This window comes from Bombus flavifrons, chromosome 12 (genome assembly GCF_040668555.2).
Source record: "Bombus flavifrons isolate JBK064 chromosome 12, iyBomFlav1_principal, whole genome shotgun sequence".
Classification (NCBI taxonomy): domain Eukaryota; kingdom Metazoa; phylum Arthropoda; class Insecta; order Hymenoptera; family Apidae; genus Bombus; species Bombus flavifrons.
The window spans coordinates 9,273,251-9,293,068 of NC_138453.1; the positions used below are offsets into that span (position 1 = coordinate 9,273,251).

A 19,818-nucleotide genomic window follows, 5' to 3' on the forward strand; every position below is an offset into this window, starting at 1 on the left:
AGTTAACTGTGAAATTTAGTTTTAGAAATCTCTCGTGGGATCAGGTCACGAAGCGCGCAAATAAATCTACACGACGACCAGTGTACGCGTCAAACGCACCGAAATAAAGTTTTTCTTTGACACGGATAGACTCGTCAAACGCAACTGCGTTTAACTAACCGGTTCGAGAGAAAAATATCGGACCCACGGAACGTCGCGAGCTTTGCTACTGTTTACTCGTATTCCTCCTGTCTGTAGCTACTGTTATCATTAAGACAAGACACAGGGTCTGGCTGTATTATTGAAACACGAATAACTTTCTGTGATTGTTTTCTGGGCGCGCGATACGCAAGCTCTTCTTCATCTACTGGAAATGACAGCGCGTAAAACGCGAAGTGACACGACGCGAGATACGTTATTCGCACAATGTAGCAAATATTCCCTTCTTTGCGTCATTGTCGACGTTTTTGCGATCGGTATAGCGAAACAAAGATAGATGACACGATTAATATGCCAGCGTTTCACGTCCCTCGAGACGACCAGACGTTATCATGCTCATTAATTAATATTGACTTATATCTATCCGAAGTTCATTTTAATGTTCGCGAATCGCGCTAATGGAACCGTCTCGTTAACACGTATTTCCAATTGCACTGGCCTGGTTTCGCTTGATTAAGGACAATCTCAGTCCGCATTAAGGACAGTCTTAATTTGGCCCGCGGTTAAGAGCGATAGTTTCCACTCCATACGTCACTCCAGCAGCGTACGTATTATCTGCAACTTCTTGCACCATCGAACCGATAGATCCTCATACGTCTATGGAAAATTTACCGTATACGCGTAATGTTAAGAAATATATCAAATATCCAAAGCAAAGAACTCGTTACGATGTCTAATAAGCAAAAGGAATCTCTACTTAGCTATCATTTTTGACGAAGATGTAAATTTAACATTTTCAGATTGTTACAACGTTTGAATGGACAATTGTAGCGTACAATTTATAACTTAACAATATTAGGGTCTAGTCTATTCTACCACATGTTCTACTTGGAAGTAGGTTTCTGCATACGGTAAGAAGGCAAAGAAGGTAAAAGAAGAGACAGAAGGAAAAGAGGAACAGAGTGTTTGCACAGGATACTTTTGTGAACCACTCTATTTAACGCGATAATTTGTATAATCGAAAATAATTCGCCCTTTGTCTGACATAGTACGAGTACGTGTGACATGTTCTACTTGGAAGTAGGTTTCTGCATGCGGTGTTAATTCGATGGTCAAGGGTCTGTGCAGAATTACATTCGGCAGAATCTTGTACATTTTCAGCTTGTTCCACGCGAAGCTCTTTCGCGAACGAACCAACGACATTTCGCCGAGAGAAGGTTTCCGTTTCCGCGACCGAGTCTGACAAGGCACGCGCGGTTAATTAAAGCCTGGGTCCCTGGGTTAATTAGCGAGACGTCGATACCGCGTAATTAGCGATTATTACCGTCGAAATCTCGCGGAAAGAGAATGTCTCTCGCGGCGAGACGACGGCGGCCTGGTTACACATACCGACAAATTTTAATTAATTCAATTCGCCGCGAGTTTCCATGAAGCCAGCGCACGATGGTTACACCACCTGGACTAACCCTTTCGATATTACCGATGAATATATTCGGAAGAAAATCCTGTCGAATTTTACGCGTATCTTGGTTCGATAATCGAACAACTTACAAAATTTCTAATTTGCTCTTATCGAATAGGTCTACACAGAGCACAATGAAAGGGATCTTCTTTGAAGAAACGCCAACTCTGGCGAATAACCCGAAAGAGAAACCAAAAATTGAGTAATTAGAATGTCTATTTTTATTCTATTTTCATCGTGTGAAAGGGTACATCAATTTTGCGTCAGAGAGCTATCAACCTGCCTTAGTTTTACAACGCCGGTTCATCTTCGGTTGTTTTGTGACGCGGAAGGTTGCACTACTTTCGCGAACAATGGAATATCTTTCATTCAGTCAGCCTTGTAATACATCATTGAAATGACTCGCCATCGTTTCTTTCCAAATTTTAAAACGCCTCTCCTCTAACGTTAACGTTTCTCCAGTCGCGCCATTATCGGAGCAAAGCAGCGACATGTACATAGAAGTTGTGGTTTTCAAGGCGATTGTAACACGTTTTTCGCGAGAATAGGCAAAAACAGCGTAAGATATACAACGCGGACTATCGACATCATCGTCGTCTTTAATGGAATTTCATCGGATGTTAATGAGCGCAATGGCGTAGGATCGCGGAGCATCCATTCCCGGTTACTCGTTCGATGAGCTACTAACGATCCACGTTGCAGACTTAATTATTTGAATCGGATCAGCGATACTTCCCTGCTGATCAAAAGCGATTCTCGATGACGGCACTGAATTCCTTGCCTCTTCCCGCTATCTTGCCTCGATTGGCATTGATAATTGAAAAGATACCTTTGAAGAAGCATTGTGTTTATTGAATAACGGATAAAAGTGGTGTTCTTTTTCTACCTCCTCCTCCATCCTCTCCTCCTCCTCCTCTCTCTCTCTTTTCCTCTTTGTCTCTGCCTCTGACAACGATAGGTGTAATTGGCTACGGGAAATTCGTTCGTTACCGAGAAATTAGACGTAACGCCGCGGCTGGACACATCGAATCCGTTTCATTGTATTTCTCCTTAAAAATAGAGCATCGAGTAATAGTCTCGCGAGATGGACAAAAAAAGGACCATTACTTTTCTCCTAAACTGTCCGTCGTCCAGCGAAGAATCGGAGAATATAAATTTAAGTTTTTAGCGATCGATTATTTATTTGCAGCAATAAATGACAGTATCGGACAGTTGAAATGGAATTCGAATGATGGAAGGTCCATCGTTTTTGCGAATTGTCATTGGGATAGGATCATGTCGAATGCGGGACACGTGAAAAAGCGTGTAATTAATTCGAGGGGCGTCTGGGCAAACTCCAATCAAAGTGTGCAAATATTAGAAAGCATATCGCGGCATCCCGCCCACAATGCAGCACGCTAGCACCCAACCAATTACTGCCCTCGCCTGTTACGACGATCGCACGCGCGGATAACAGAAACTCGAACCTGCTATTATCGCAGCCGGCCAGCATTTTTCTGACCAAACGATCTTCCAGAAGTACCTCCGTACGTTTGCGAATAAAATAGTCCTAGAACAGCCACCGCATAGTCCCTAATCCCATAGTACTAACCCCATGAACGTGTATTTGTCTGTCGTCAAATTGAATTTTGCATGGTCCGCGTAGATGAACGTTTATGTAAATTCATAGAAAGTAAAGATTTGCTTTATCTGGTAAATGTTACATCTTCTGATAGTTCATATATCGTGTTACGATCTAGTAGATATTTTCATGTTTCGCGAGCACCCTGTGCATTCACGCGACTTTGAATTTCCCATAAATGCATAAACATTCACGGTGCGGTCATAAACACCGCTACAGTGATAAAATGGTAAAAAATGGTGCTACAGTTTAAAGTTAATAGTCATAGTTAAAAAATGTGCCTCGAAGCTTTTAGGTGAACTACCATAAGTCAGATTACCGCTATACTCGCAATAAAATTCACAGACGGTATGGCGCCGACCTTTGGGACGCATATTTCGTATATTTGTGAAACAGCGTGCTTTCTCGAAGTCGATACATATCGTTTAAAAAACTGACTGACCTACTATAATCCTGATTCTTTATATTTGCCATTTTCCAAACATTTTTCACGCGACCGTTCTCAACCGTAGCGGTCAATTCGTGGGATGTGTAAAAAAAAAGAAAAAAATATTGGCATCGAAAACGGAGAATCTGCATTGTTATTATATTAATGCAACAACTGCGGCACAGATAACAGCAGCAAATTCGAGGCGATTTTCGTAGTTGGAAATTTAATCTGTATTCGCAGGAGAGGCGCATTTATTCCGGTTGGCGTTCGCGCTTGACCATTTTCAAAAGCGGCAAAGGAAATTGTTTTCTCGTCAACGGGAAAACCGTGCTGGCCGCGTAATATTACGCGTGGTCACGCTCAGCATCCCAAGAGCGTGGACGACATATTTTATTACTTATTCAGCCACTATGCATATAGCAGCTGCGCAAGCGTCCCTGGAGGCAGCGGCTCGTGTGCGGCACACGAGTAAGTACATATCGATGCCAGGGTAATTTATAAATCCCGTGTCACGTTAGAAATTAACAGCCGAGGTGTTGAACAATTTTTAATCTCATCGCGCGTCTCGACAAAACTGCTCACACATTTTACCTCCATTAACGTTGCTTTTCCTTTCTGAATTTCTCTGATATTTCCGCGTCACTATACAACGAAAGTGTTGCTACCACCATTTGTGAATATCTTGGTCGACTTTTAGTAACGTTATACGAATCGTAGCGAAGAATATAAATTAACGATGAATTACTCGTTAGAAGCAACTTTTCCTATCGTTTTGTGAAATCATCGATCTATGAATATAAATCACGCGTTAGAACACCTGGCAATCGCAACGTTCGCATTTGCCGCGGATAGAAATTCTCCGCTAGAGTCTCGACAGATTCCAAGCACGGAAACTCCTTCGTTCTGTTTTCCAAAGGAATCCTTTCTGATGATCGTGGAAGAGAATGACGAAAGGTGGCGTTCAGTCACAATTACCACGCAGGAAAGGACGACGATTCACGAACGCAGTCGCCGTATATTATCCTTTATTTCACGCAGCCGACGGTTTCGCGGTTATACACTTCGCAGCTTATACCGGGCGACCTTTATCCGCGCATCAGCCGACGAATGCGCTCTCTTCCGTTTATACGGCAGCTAAAACCTCTCGTGTGGAGCTCGGTGTGCGAGAGAGCTTCTAGCTCGTATAACAGCGTCACCACCTCGAGCCACCCTCGAGCCAGCGGCAATCGTGCTCCTGAAACGTCATGGAGCCGCTAGCACGATGAATGACACCGAGAAAGCCGAGAGGGATATATACTCTGCGCCCTCCATTCTCCTGATGGAACGCAGCAACGGCGCGAGACGAAGAGAGGCAGAAAGAGAGTGAGATAGACAGACAGACAGACAGAGGGAGAGGGCGAGGGCGAAGAGGAAAAGACCGGCGGAGGATAGAGAAGATCGTAACTTAAATCCAGAAGTGATCATTTTAATAGGGCCAAATTAATTTCTCGCGAGAATGCGGCTGCACCGAGAGCTACTGACGTGAGAAAGAGAGAAAACCAGGGACACCCGAAGTGTATAGATAGATAGATAGATAGAGAGAGAGAGAGAGAGAGAGAGAGTTGGGGACGAGGATGGCTGGTGTGTCAAGGTAGAGAGAGAAGGGGCGAGTTCCAGAGGGGCCGCAGCGAGCAAGGCTGCACGAGGAGGAGGGCTAAACCGAGGGCTCCTGGTACCGGTGGAACCTCGAGGTTAGCGGTTGCAGAGAGGCCGAGGGCGAGGGAGGAGGACGCGGGGCATAGATTATGAGATGGGTGACATTCTCTGACATTTTAGTAATGTCGCCACCACCTAACCCACCTCCCCGGTGCTGGTATTTGGTACCCAAGGGGCATGCGGGCATAGTTCGCCCTGGCGCCCGCTACAATTCGCCTGGCAAGTTTCTCTGGCTAATTACCATATAGTGTCTTGCGGCTCACAGTCCGAGGGCTGGTTTAATAGAGATTTCGGACAGTCCGAACTACCGGAAACCAGTCACTTTTGAATTACGACCGACCATTCTTGGCTATCGGCGATCTTCGACCTCGTGCCACATCTTTCTCCGGAGAAAGACCGGCATCCGGGTCACTCGTCTATCTCGCTTATCGTTCTCGTTTAACCGTTCTCATCGTTCGAGTTAAACGATGTTTTCCCGTGACGCGACGTTTTCTATAACTTATCCGATAGGATAGCAATCGGGGATTAAAAGATAACTACAAGACGATCTTCGAGAGATAAAAGAAAAAAATATCGTGGAGGATTTCTCGATTGGTCGCAGTCGCTATTGTAAATACAGTTATTGCCGATGATCGATATCGGTACGCTTTCAAAAGATCGCATTGGTCGTTTTAACGAACTCTCACGGATCGAAAATCGAACGGACAAGGAAAGATGGCATAAATTCTTTTTTCCTTTTAGAGAAAGAGAGAGAGAGAGAGGAAAATGCGCGACAGCGAGCAACGCCGAGCGTACTGCGTCGGAACGTCGATAAATCCGTCAAAGTGTCGTTGAATTTAAAAAGCGTATCGGATCAAATAGACGATGCAATAATATCCAGGAGGAGAGAGGCAATTTCCACGGCGCGACAGCTATAAGGAAGAACGTTACTGGCAGAACGGAAGAACAATATCTTGACGCAGGGGCTCTTTCAGCCGACCTTTCGCTGCTCGTTGTCCATTGTCGTCGAGCTGATACGACACGGCCGGAATTGTGCGACAAGACGCGTGGAAAAGTCACTCAAAAATATATACCGAGGTAAAAGGAGCAGAGAGATAGAGAAAAACACGAAGGGGCGAGAAAAATGGAAAGAAAGGTAGGGACACGCAGAGAGGAAAAAATCGTCGGAAAAGCAAAAGCTTTCCGGTGAGCGCATATAAATGCATGGAGTTGCGCCAGACTGCACTTGCCGGAATACTATTAATTTCATATTCATTTCTTCTTTCCATGCTCCGCTTCCTAGACTCGCGATCGCCCACTCGTTAACGTTTCCTCCTCACAGCACTTTCTCGTCAACCACTAAATCTCAGCCGCTGAAAATTTCAAGCATTTTTCACGCCGTCGCTATGTTACGACGCAACGTATGCAAATACGTCATCGGCTGACGTTCGCGCGGTCCAGTCGATCGTAACGAAGAATCGAAAGATCGGTCGAAGCGTTTGCTATCGTACGATGAACCTGTCGATAGAGAAATTATAAAAGCGCTAATCGAACCGAACAATCATCGTATCTGTTTGAATTTCCACTTTTCTTTCCTTAATCCTCGAGGCATGGATCGTTAAATAAATGGCTGGTCAAATAATTTTCGGTATCGAGATTACACCTATTTATACGATTGTCGATTATTTATTCCGCCAGGTGTTCCAAAGATATCCGAAATGTACGAAACGGTCCAGGAATCCGATCGCGATCGTCGATGATCGATCGATCGACGACACTCGCGCGTCCCAGAGGAGAATGAGGCAGTCGTGTTCAGACGCGTTTTAATATATCTGACGAAGCTTAACGCGCGGCACCTAAGGGCGTAGACTCGGTATTCCTGTCGTAAAAGCCGAACCATTTGGCTCTCTTAAGCCAGTCGTAATATACGAACGGACGAGAAACGAGCGTACGAAAGAAGACGTAGAAAGAGAGGCCGAATCACCGAGACGTCCTGGCCTTCGTAAGTAGTTTTATTAAGGGGTTCCTTTCGGAAAACCGTGCAGGATGGTTGAATATACATCGGGCGAGATATATGTGATATCGATTACCGTTTGGGGTTCCGATATTACGCTCGTACCCCTTCGCGCCCCTGCTTCAGTCCGGCCCTTCTGTGCTTCTCTTCCTACATAGTACTGATGGTACTCTGCATCTCTCCCTTTCTCTCTCTCTCTATCTATCTATCTCTATCTCTATCTCCCTCTCTCTGGGCACTGTCGCATATTTCTCCATCTCCTGTTCTCATCCGTGTGCTTCTCCCCTCGCATAGATACGCAGTGCACACGCACACGAGCGCGTACGCGTAGACGCGATCGTCGTACATAGGGAAATTGTATGTACATAGGGAACACGACGCTAGGCCCCCGCGAAATAACTTTGGAGCGCCGTATCTACACATAGCGGCGTATGCACGTGGCGGTGAAAGAGTCCTGGCTACGTTATATATTTTGACCCTTTAAATAACCAGAGAAAGTAGACACACACACAGGGCGTCGTCGTTTGTACGGCACGCGCTACGCCAAATTGAATGTAGTTGGACATGGCAAAATATTTGCGCTCGGCCGTCTCTCCCGCTTGTCTTAACTTTACCATCGTGCGAAAAGTCAAGTAACTTGTCGTTTAAAATGAAATAAAAACTTTATAACACAGGCGAGAGAAGTTGCAACTGGGAGGATTTTTCGTGATTGAACTTGCTTCTGCAGCACACCGACATTCGCGATCTATGTTTTCATCGTGTGACAGTTTCTGACGAATAGAAACCCAATTCCATGTATAACCGGAAGTCGTTATTTTAGAAGCTACGCGGATCTAAAATTCATGCGTATCGCGCTGGTTCTTTCGGATTCCGCTCGTCACAAACTATCATATGTTACAGGAAGGTGACAAATTCGCTGTCTCGCGGGATAAAGCTCAATCTTTTTCATACTAAAATGTAGCAACGATATTATGTAACGCGAAAGAGAGCGTCGGGTTAAAAATAATGTTCCACGAGGAAAGAGTACCAAGTAGGTTAAATTTAGTCTCTTTACTGATTCACAAGCTTCAACCCCATTTTGTCCATCGCGGCAGAAGCAAAATGGAAAGGGATGACGATCGTCGTTCCAATTTATCGTAGCACACGTAAAGAACTTATTGGTCCCGAATTTCCCAGACCGATATAAACCACTTTACCGACTATCGTACAGTCCGTAAAATAATTTTGAATCGCCGTCGTACACACAGCGGCGTATTACGCACGTGACTATAAAGTACTTTGATGTTCGGTTTTTCACCCTTTAAATAATCAAAGGACACTTGACCGGCAATATAGCGACTTTGTCGTGCGCGTGTCATCGAATCGAGTCGACGGACGTGTTTGTTTCGCGAAGAAGATTTTTCAAACCAGGGCGAGAAGTTCGGCGCCTGGAGCGGATCGTTAGCTCGTTGGTCGATGCGAAAAAGTTGAACATTCGTTTGATAAATAACCTCGTTTCCACGTATAAAAGTGTGTAGCGGTTTTGTAAGTAGTTGGTGAACGAAATACGTCAGGGAGGAATCTTGCTCGTCCATAGCGCATAGCGTTTCGTAGCTCTGGAAAAATAACTCCGGTAAATTATGTAGGTCTGGAGAAATGTTCCGAGCCGGATATATTTTTACCCTTTAAATAAGTGAACAAGGTAGACCTGCGTTCTTTGCCATCAAACGCTGCCGTCTCGTTGAATAATATACTGGCCGCTGCAAAGAGGAACCGTTCCAAAACCGTGATCTCCTCCCACGATACACAATTAAATTTCCCTCCGCTGCAGATATATTTTTCACTCGTTCGTTCCACTCGTAACGGATCTGGGATAAGAAGTCGATCAAGAATTTATGTATGAGCGTAGTGCCTTCGCCGTGTTCCTTCTCATTCGAACAAGAATAATGTTAAACGATCGTCGGTATCGCGCTCGATAACGCCAAGAGAACGGTTTCGCAGTGACGTATGCGTTCTTCCATGCCAGTTCCAGCTTTCTCTAATTCCCCTCCACTCGCCTTAAAAGCTAAATCCCCAGAAAAAATTACGCGCAAGAGGAAAGTCGCGAATTCGGTAGAACAAACGGTGTTTCACAAAGAAAATCCAGCGTCTCTTTCGTCGGTAAAATACAGAGAGGGATATTCATCGGGACGTAACTATTATTCTCGAATGATACAGGCGTGCATTCGTAAAATGGTCAGGGAAAGAGTAAGACAGGAGACAAAAGAGGAGAGAGATGTAACGAAGCGTATTGCAACTGCTTTTAGGATCGACTCGCCATAGATCGAAAGCCTTCGTGGCGCACGCTGTATGTAACTACGCCATTGTCTACGAAGCTACTTGTCGCTGATGCGAGCCGCAGCCGATACGCGTCTCGCATCTCCTCCGTATCAAACCATCGTGTTTGCGCGCCTGGCGTTTCCAGTTTTCCGTTAGAATGGCAACAGAAAGTTGAAAGTCTGGCGGACTGGAATCTTTTTTTACGGCAGTCTTGTGGCACGGCTTGCGTTTAAAATCAATGTTCAATGCACATACGGCTTCCTTCGCTTTGTACGGATAGCAGAGATGGATGTACTCGTAGGAAGGGGATCCGCACGCGCGCCTGCCCGCATACACCGGGCTGGTATAGTACGTGTGTGCACGGCTTTGTCTCTGTGTACGTTCTTTGAGGGATATACGTGTATGTAGATATAGGGTGGCTCGCAGAGACGTCGAGGAATCGAGGGTGATTCTTTAAAGCGGCGTACGGAGCAACGGAAAACCAATTACAGATGCGACGGGACATGCCCCGCAATTGAATCTCTCGATTAAATTTTTTTCTTGCACGTGGCAACAATCTCGCGTAGCTTTGTATCGCGACTGGCGGTTAAAGCCAGCCGACGTGCCGGACGCCGAGCCTGATCTACTTTGCCACTTTGTCGCCGTTCAGGCAAAAATACATACGCGTTTCCACCGTATCGTTATGAATTAATCCGAATAACCTCGTACCTTGACGTTCACGATGACCGTTGCCTCGCGTTTTCTACGGCTTCTTATCTTACCAGAGGATTTTCTAGTGTAGGTAATGACGCAGGAAAATAATCACCGGCAACTTGGATGGGCCTATGTAAAATTACGTTTATTCGACACGGTCGGGGTACCAAACGTATCGAATAACCAAATCAGTCGGATAATAGAAGCCCGCTAGTTCTTCTTTTCTTCGCTGTTTATCGTTCGTATAATCGCAGTTAATTTTCATATAATTGGATTTTATTAAGCCGACATGTGTGTATACTAAGAGAAAACAGCCTTTATTCGTATTAGATAACATGGCCTGGAATCGAATAATAAAAGTTGAGGAACATATTCGCTAAATCGGGCATTGTGTCGACGTCAGTTCGGATAAACGCAGTTCGAATAAATGGAGTTGCACCGTGTATGTGCATGTATATCTGGTTCTTCCTCGATGGTACTTTGCAGTTTGATAGTTTGTACACTTTTATGGGGGAATTCTATGGTATTCCGGTTATCTATCGCGAAACGAAATAAAGTTCAAGGTGGTACATTCTGTAACTTCCCACAATATTCGAGCCAGTCTAGTTAGAAGGCGTAGCCGATAGCGTGAAGTTTAACAATGCGGTTACACGTGCTACCTCGAGACTGCTGCCTCCACTTTGAGACTCCACGCAACATTATAAAGGGCAACTTTCGACGTACGGTCTATCAACTTCCCGCAAGATTTCCCTCGTCGTTCTCCTTGAAACATGCGTGTTACCCCCGCGCGTTACTATTCGATCATGTTTGCAACGAATGGAATTAAAAGAAAAGAAAAGAACGATCGAAATTAACGCCATACGAGTATCATCTGTTAATTAATGCAAACGTTTCACCTCTACCTTTGTATTTTACAAATATTCGAAGTTTTTCGACAAACGCAATATTTCATTAAATCGTCTTAACTGTAATCCCCTGACGTGAAAGCTCAAAATAGCCGATAGTCGTAGCACTAATTTTCTTTGGAAAGTCAGTAACCTGATCATCAATTTTTCTTCGTTTCAGAGATTTCACGTGCAATCGGAGTGAAGAACTGGCAACACAATTATGTCTGCGGCTTCTTCATCAACGCGATCAGCGGACGGTGGCATCGTTTACACCTGTACGGCTTCGAAGCTTCATCCATCGCCGCGAATTGCGTAAGTCTTGTTCAATTTCTTCGCTATCGAGCTGAAAGACACTGCTGCCAACACGCGGTATGCGACAATATTATCATTCGCTGTGAATGAAAGCTTCGAATCTCGTCTCTGCTCGTTCTTCCAGCTCTTTTGTTCCTCCTCCTTCTACCACGTTTCTTCGTTTTTTTTTTTTTTTTTTCTTTTTTTAAGCACCCGCCGAAACGACGAGAAGATTGGAAGTGACCTGGATAGACGGCGCCGTTGCCGCGTGAAAATTTACTTTAACGAACGCGAAGGACTTTTGCGCTTTTCATCGAGGAAAAGGAAACTCGATCGAGCCGTTCTTGAATCTTATTCAAACGATCTCGAGTATTTACGGCAGTTGGTTGTTGGCCACGGGGCATCGTGATCCTATACATTTCACGCCTCTCGCCTCGGTGAATACGAAATTTATTAAATTTTCCTTCTCTCTCGCCGAATCTTAGGTAAACTCGCGATCGATCGAGATATTTTTAAAAATAGGGGAAAAAGAGTTTACGAGGTTACGGGAAAATTGACACGACGGGCTGATCGATTTTCGACTCGTGTTCTTTTATGAATCTTAAACGCGTCTCAGCCACGAGGTACATTATGTAGACGTTCTCACGTTGCCATCGCTCGTCTCTTCTTCGCGCGTTTCGTCTCGCCGCGCGTCAACTAGTTGCTTATTCGCGAGATTGGAATCACGATGCTTATCGACCCGCGTGGATATCGTATAAAACGACGCATTGCAAAGCAAATAACGGACAGAGAAAGATTCCCTTTACGAGATTATAGGGAAAATTCGTGCTCGCGCAACCGCTATTTCGATCTTGTCTTTTTCCTCGCGTCGCGATCAGGCTAAAAGGAGTCGAAAATCCTCTCAGGAGGACGCATTTCCGGGAAACTTACCGATCGCCGGAGGCACGAGCAGACACTCTACAGGCTCTTTCTACACGTAGCTTTCCTACGTCCCTCCATCTCCTCCGCAGCTCGGTTGCTTTCTCCTCCCCCCTCGCCCAGTATCCGCTTCCACCTTTTCGTCTTCCTGTTCCGGGTTTTTTTCCTTCTTCCACTTTTCTCTTTTTTTGTCTTTTGCCGTTTAGTCTTTCAGAGAGACTTAGCTCTCTGGTCTCCTCGTGGCGTTTCCTCGTCGCTCGCGACAGATTCCATCAGCGTGGCGCTCCGCCTCAGCCCGCGGCATCGCCGTCTCGTTCGCCAACGAAACAGGCTAAAACGGTCAGACGAGCCTACACTTACGAGCTTACGGAATGACGAAATGAACTGCGAAGGGCGGAAAATACGGGGATGACGCGTTTCGTGTCGCGTTCGACGAATCCGCGAATAATCGGGAAGCAGAAGAAAGAGAGGAAAGTGGGGAGGATGGTAGGGAGCGAGGGGTAAGATGGAAATAATTAAAAAGAACGACGTGGAAACTTCTCGTTCCGCTCTCCTCGCTCGCTACTGCACCACCAATTATTGTGCTCTTTATCATCGTCATTACGCGCGATGATTATTATTATCATGCAGCGTCTTTAGTTTCCTTTTAGCTCCCCTTACGCGACGACGGACTCGCATAAAAAGATCCTCGATCCTCGTCAGCGTCGAAAAGCAGAGGGCGAATGAGCGAAAGTGTGCAGGAGGGGCGGAGAGTGGCACGAATGGGAAGTAGAATATCGTAGAAGGGGCTGACGGTTGAAAAAGAGGGGTGGCGAGCCTAGAGATATTATCTGGCGGTGGCGTTCTTCGGCCGCGTCTTTGTCGCATTCGAGAAGAAAACGCAAATTGGCGAACTTTGGCGAAACTCCTGTACAATGGGATCGCAGCCGTGGCAACAATGAGCCTTGTATCGGCCTTCTGGCCTCTTTCTCTCCTTACCTTTTCCCCCTGTGTATCGGGCGAGCGTGTCACTTTTGCCCTTTAGCTTTGAAACGCGAAAAGAAGAAGTTGCATTCATCTTCATTGTCGAAACGCCTGCGGAAGCAGCCGGACTTTCGAGGCCGATGGACATTGTGCCGAACTAACGAGAAGAAACCTTTGCTTATTCTCTCCTCCGTTACGAACAGGAAACGCGATTGAATATTATCGAAAAGTCGTCGTTGTGTCACGCGTCTGAAATTTATCACTGATAATATCGCTATCCATCGCGTCGCCAATAAATTTAGGCCACGAATTAATTTTCCTTTCTTTTCTTTTTTTAACTTTCCCTAGGATGTTTCGCGACGAAAAATTATCGCCGCTTTGTGGAACGAAAGTCAAACAGCGATCGGTTCGTTAATGGACGGAACATCACGGCAAAGTTGGCTGTTTGTTCGAGGCATTCGACCGCGAAAATACGATTGAACGTGCTGCAGTATTGCGGCCGGCGTATGAAAGTTGACGAATAATTAAAGCGCGCTATCGAAATTACTTAGCGCGGTCTCGTGCACGGATGCAAACGCTTTTCGTTTAAATTGAACCGTTCACGGATGGTTTGACTCGGGTCATCGTGGAGTGGCACGAGCATCGTCTAGGGCGAAATCGAGAGGAAGAACGAAACCCGATGGAAAAAGTTGAGCAGAGATGCCTTGTAAGAGCATTACTTCGCATTTAACGATAATTGCTCATTCGCTGGCAGTTCGTTATAAGATGAAAGACTCGTGACTTTGCACGTAGCGACGCGCAACCTCCGGAGAGGAATGCAACGCCTCGACGTAAGCGCTGACAATATTCACGGTAATCCAATTGAAATTAATTCTCCAGCGAAGGCTCTTTGTTTCCGTCTCTGTCTTCTCTTTTCCTCTCCGACTCTGTTTCGTTCCCCTTGCGCCTCTTCCCCGAACAAAGTCTCATAACCTCTCCAACTGAAGGGGCCTGTGGAACCGGAAGTGACGTGAAATATCGCCGTGCGACGTAATCGAGCGCGCGCTGGAACAACGGATCTCTTCGAGGTTTGTCTACTTGTTACCGTGACCCTCTCAGGGTTAATCATGCGACCAAATCCAGACGGTAACTCTACTCTCGGAGAGGACGCATCTGCCCCGTAAGTTGACCGTCGATTCTCTCTTTCCACCTTCTTAATTGTTCTTCGTTAAACGATATTACGAGTGCATTTAACGGTGACTTAATAGCCGTGAAAATTTCAATTTTGTCGAACCACCAACGCAAATGAGCGAGTTTCGCGTATGCTTTAACGATAGATCGATGTAACGTTATTTGGATCGGAAAGATACTCGAGCGAAACTAAGAAATTCGTCTTGTAATTCACGAAAATTCACGCATCTCCGTGATAATATCAAGAACTAACAACGTTTCGCAAAAGAATATCGCTATTCTGTACAAATTTCAAGATTGCATTTTCGCGTGTTAAAGATTCGCTGATTCTACTAAATCGGAATACGTTTCGTAGATACGATAGGACCCGCTAATTTACCACGAAACGCTGGCGAAATCCCGGTGAATTTGAGGATTATCGGGCTACGAATTAGCAATCGGAAATTCGACGAAGCGATTCACGTGACGCTGCGAACGTGAACGCGTGTCGCCCACACGCGTCTCGCGCGATAACAATCGTGCTCGCGTAGCGTGCGCGTCGCGTGAACAAAGCATAAGGCGTGTAAACGCCGCCTTCCTCATTAGAATGCCAAACATTCAGCCGCAAAGCGACTTCCTAACCTTCCTAATTCGGCGCTTCCGCGTGTTCTCTTCTCCACCCACGCGATCAACCAATCCAACACACAACTCACCATGTGTTGTCGTCTGCTATTGTATCTGCAGCGTACTCGCTTCTGTTACACCGTGTGTTTCATCGAAATTGAGATTGTCACACACTTGGAATATTCTGTCGGTCGATATCGTTTTTTTTTTTATTTAGTCGGAAATTTCGGTGAAAAATGATTAACAGAGAGAATTACAAAAGGCGGATAAATCGCGGTTTGGCTGGCACGCGGTGACGTGATGCCGCGATTCAGCGAATCAAAGTCGCGACTTTAGCGAAATTATCTCTACATTTGGAAAATCCCGTCGATCGGATTTTTCCAAATATAACGGTTGAACAAGATTAACAGAGAAATTAAGAGGCGGATAAATCATGGTTTGGCTGTTACGCGGTGGCACGAAATCGCTATTCATTCGCTAAATCAAAATCATCGCCGCCATTGAAATTATCACTGTATTTGGAAAATTTTGTCGATCGGTTTTCTTCTGTTTTTTTTTTCTCCCTTTTTTGTACATTTTCGGTCAGGAAGGATTAACAGGGAGATTAGAAGGCGAATAAATCGTGGTTTGGCTGGCGCACGGTGGCGTGAAACCGCGATTCACTAAATCAAAATCGTCGACGCCAGTGAAATTATCTCCGCCGTGAATCTCCGTCAATAGCGGTCGCTTTTGAAAAATGAGAAATATGCTCGCGTCGAGTTCGCGAGATATTTCTTTCGAGGGTGAGAGAAAAGGGGGTAGAGCGAGGAGAGTCATCGGAAATTTGTCGATATTTTAACCGGCTCTGCCTCCAGGGCATTTCGTCTAGCCATCCTCGTTCCCTTTTTTCCCCACCAGTTTACGTTCACCTACCGTCACCCTTAATACAGTCGTACGTACGCCTATGATTTATTGAAAGCTAAAAAAAGCTCTCTCCTCTCTCTCTTTCTTTCTCTCTCCTTCTATCTCTGTTGCCCGATTAAAAAGTTCGCCCATTACCGGCCGCGTCGCGGTAGCATTCAGGACCCATTCAAAGATGTGGCATTGTCGCGAAGCCGTTTCGGTGCCTTGGAAAAAGCTGCCGAGCTTTATACAACAATGTGTTCTGACCGCGCGCATTCGAAGAGAAACCGCACAGCCGGTTTGCCGAGAAACCGGCATTTACCTCGCGATAGAATAATAATGGGCCGTTTATGCGAGACTAATACGCCAGGCTGTGCGCATGCAGACCGATGGAATTCGCGGATCATTGAGAACCGCTGCGGGCTAAGCTATCATAAAGCTGCCACCTCCGAAGCTGCTATAATAAACCGCGATATAACGCGGCAATAAATGCGCCGCGTGTTCGAGAGAGGCCACAACTCTGAAAAACACTCGACCTATACATAACCGTATGGCGAAGAAAAGTTTTTCCTTCCCTTTCTCCGCTTCTTTTTCTTATCGTTTCTTCTCTTCTTTCTTTTTTTTTCTTTTTGCTTTGCTTTTTTTCTTTTAACAAACGATGGCCCGAGTAGATGGCGGATGTAAGAGGTTCCAGGAAAATTAATTGCGATCCGTCTTATACCTGAGATCGATGCTTTAATTATTATTATTGGACCACCAATTTAGAAATGAAGGACGGAGTGATCGTGGTTGGAAATCGCGAGGGACCCTTCGCGCCGCCTTGACATTTTTAAACCTACGCGAGCAGCATTTTGCTTTATTGAAAAGTTCGTTTGACTAGTTTCGCCAGTGTTCCGTCGCTTTTCAATGTTTAACGAATCTATATTCGTACGACGATGGGAAAGAATAAAATTATTGTTCTTTTATCGCTAAAATCTACTCCGATAAGTATAAACGAAAATAATGAGTTGTTCATCTTTTATCTACTTTTAGTAAGATTGTCCGAGTCGCGAAATTTTGACCCTGACCCGACGCGAGGCATCTAGCAATTAGAGAAAAGTAATCCTTCGTCGACTGACACAGTTCCATTACATTTTTCGTTCCGTCCCTTTATGTCCTCTGGGCGCCTGCGTGACACCAATGTACATAATAAATTAATAACGCGACAATGAGAGGTATTTCCGAGCAACGAGACAGAGAATGAAAGTCATGGAGGTACCATGCCACGGTTAATTTGTCGTTTCCTTTGGTCAGTGCGTCACGTTCAGTCTCATTCACCCGCTGCAGCACTTTCAGACTCGCACCGTCGATATTTTCCGTCGATGACGTGTCGATCCTACAAATACCTTCCTTCTTATCGACGTTTTAAAATTCTCCGAACGTGAAATTTCTCGACACACATATATCACGGCGAAACTACTTCTCGTGAAAGCGTAGACTCCATTAGTACAGAAAAATTACACCGCCAGAAGAAGGAGACACTCGAAGTAATACGAACAGCGATGCATCCAGGCGCCGTTTTACGAACCGACGAACAAACACGAATACAGAGCTTCACTTAATAACACAGTGCCTAAATTCGTGGTGCAAGCAGAGTGAAAGTATTCGAAGAAGAGAAGGAAATATTTTTCAAATTACGACGAAATTTACAAACCCGCGAAACCGAACGAAAGTACAATTTTTCTAACGTACGATTAATCGACAGAGTGCTAAATTTTAAAAACCGCTGCCTTGTAAAAACTTACGACTACTTGAGGCAGAAACAGAAGTGCGTGGAATCGTAATTTACCAGCGATGTATACCTGCTTCTACTTCTAAATTTGTTTCTCCTCGAAGATGAGATCTTACGTCGCGCATAGTTTTATCCCACTTTCTCAACTTACTCTTTCACAACGCGTCGTTACTGGCTCTCTTGCAGCACGATTACAAGGACACCCTGTATTACACAGAGGGAGCAGAAAAAGGAATAGAAGGATATCGCGAAGGTGAAAGAAAAGAATCGTGCCGATGTTAGCATCGGGGGCGCGTATCATCGGTCCCCATTAAACGCATCCTACTTTCCCAACTTAATTCCATTCGAGTCGACCGCTTAATTGTACGGTCACGTTCTCGGACGTGCAGCAGGGTCGTAACGTCGGCCGATTCCGAAGGGGCAGGACAGGATTATATAGCTGGAAGCGCGTAGGAACGCGCGCAGACAGGAAATCCCCCTCGTGGCACGAGTGCAGTCCACATTAGGCGGCCGACACCGGGGCGAACAATCGGCCAGTAGGGGCTAATCCGACCGAGGCATTTCCATCCGGCGTTTCGGAACTTCCCACCAGCCGCTCAGATTCCGACGTCTACCCGCAGCCACGACCGCCTCCTCCACTACCTCCGTCGCCGCCTTTCCCCCACCGCCCACTCCTCTTTTCCTCCAACTTTGTTACAAACTGCAGCTAAGCTAGCCGCCCAAAATCACGCGACTTAATCGCTATTTCAGCGATGCACCCCACCAAAACCTAACCGAGAACACGCTACCAGAACGCATTATTCGAATGCTGCTCTTATTTGCACCGGCTCGTTAAGGATACATTCTCCTCGCGTCTGATCCGTTCTCTCGCATCTTTTGCTGACATCGTCCATTCTCTCCGTTCCCCTTTAGGTTTACCTCTCTAATCGTGTTTCACGCCGAACCTGAGCGAAGACCCGTTTTAATTACTCGAACTTGAGGAAACTTTTACGCCATCTTATCTCGTTACTCGGAGTCCGAGGATCGTAAAGCTAATATTCCGTTCGGAGGTGGAAACGCCGTGGCCATGGCCTGTAAACATTTCAAAGTATCGTACGTGTGTTGTAAAAGTAACGCGAGTCAGACAAGTTCTTCAGAAAAATAGGAAAATCTATCCGATGGTTGAAATCGTTTAAAACACGCGCAAATCATCGAGCGTAGGAAACAATGGCGGATTTATATTTTCCTGGCGTTTTCGTTTTTATCCTTTGGAATCCTCCGTTGATAAGGTTCGATGTTTTTTCAACAGGAGCGAATTATTTCGAGTCGCGACACTTTTGAAATAGCCAGACGCGCGATACGAAGCCAAGCAATTGTGCAACCGAATCGTTGCTTTGTCAAACAACTTTGTTATAGAAATTATGTTACATAGAAGTCGTGGAGTGAGAATGCGTTTCGATAAATCTTGTTAGTCTCTTTTGCGGATACATGGTTCGAATAACCGCGCCTTCTAGGCTACTTGACGATATTCTCGGATCAGACCACGCGGTTCGTGCCAACTGCATTTTCCTCAAATCAAAGCGAACTTGCGCTCCTATAAATCTCGACCCTGTAACATGACTTTCTATTTCCGTTCTCTGGTGGTTTTAGCACGGCTGATTTACACATCTCGATTGAACGAACGTCAGCGCGCCGATAGGTGAAACGCCACGAGAAAACCGAATCGCTCGGTAATCGGTGGACGATCGAACGCGTCGCCATCGATGTCATCCATTTTTCTCTTTGGTGATAAGAATCACGGAGAGAAAGGAAGTGGAGCGCGAATGCATCCCGCGAATTATGCAATTGCAACGTTAATGACCGCGGTCTCTAAAATCGTTCTCCCTTTCTCTCTTTCTCTCGAGGTTGTCGACGCTTGGCGGCGAATCGACCACAACGGTTATTGCTTTATCGCGTATTCCATTTTGTGGTGTGACTGTGTTGGAACGTCGCGCACGCAGTTATGCATTTGGAACGCATTAACG

At 45.6% G+C, this 19,818-nt stretch overlaps 1 protein-coding gene across 5 annotated transcripts in view; it reads left to right on the plus strand.

Annotated features, from left to right (window-relative positions):
• Window positions 1–19,818, plus strand: part of LOC138185624 (uncharacterized) — a 132,984-nt gene that overhangs the window by 72,083 nt on the left and 41,083 nt on the right. For 4 of the 5 annotated variants that reach the window (XR_011174684.1, XR_011174683.1, XM_069124699.1 and 1 more), the window contains one exon: window positions 11,396–11,529. Coding sequence is in view for 2 of the 5 variants with exons in the window: in XM_069124699.1 (XP_068980800.1) it covers window positions 11,396–11,529 (134 nt within the window). In the remaining 3 variants the exon portion in view is untranslated. Of the gene's footprint in view, window positions 1–11,395; window positions 11,530–13,737; window positions 14,427–19,818 lie in introns of those variants that run through there. The other variant, XR_011174685.1, reaches the window with a different exon arrangement.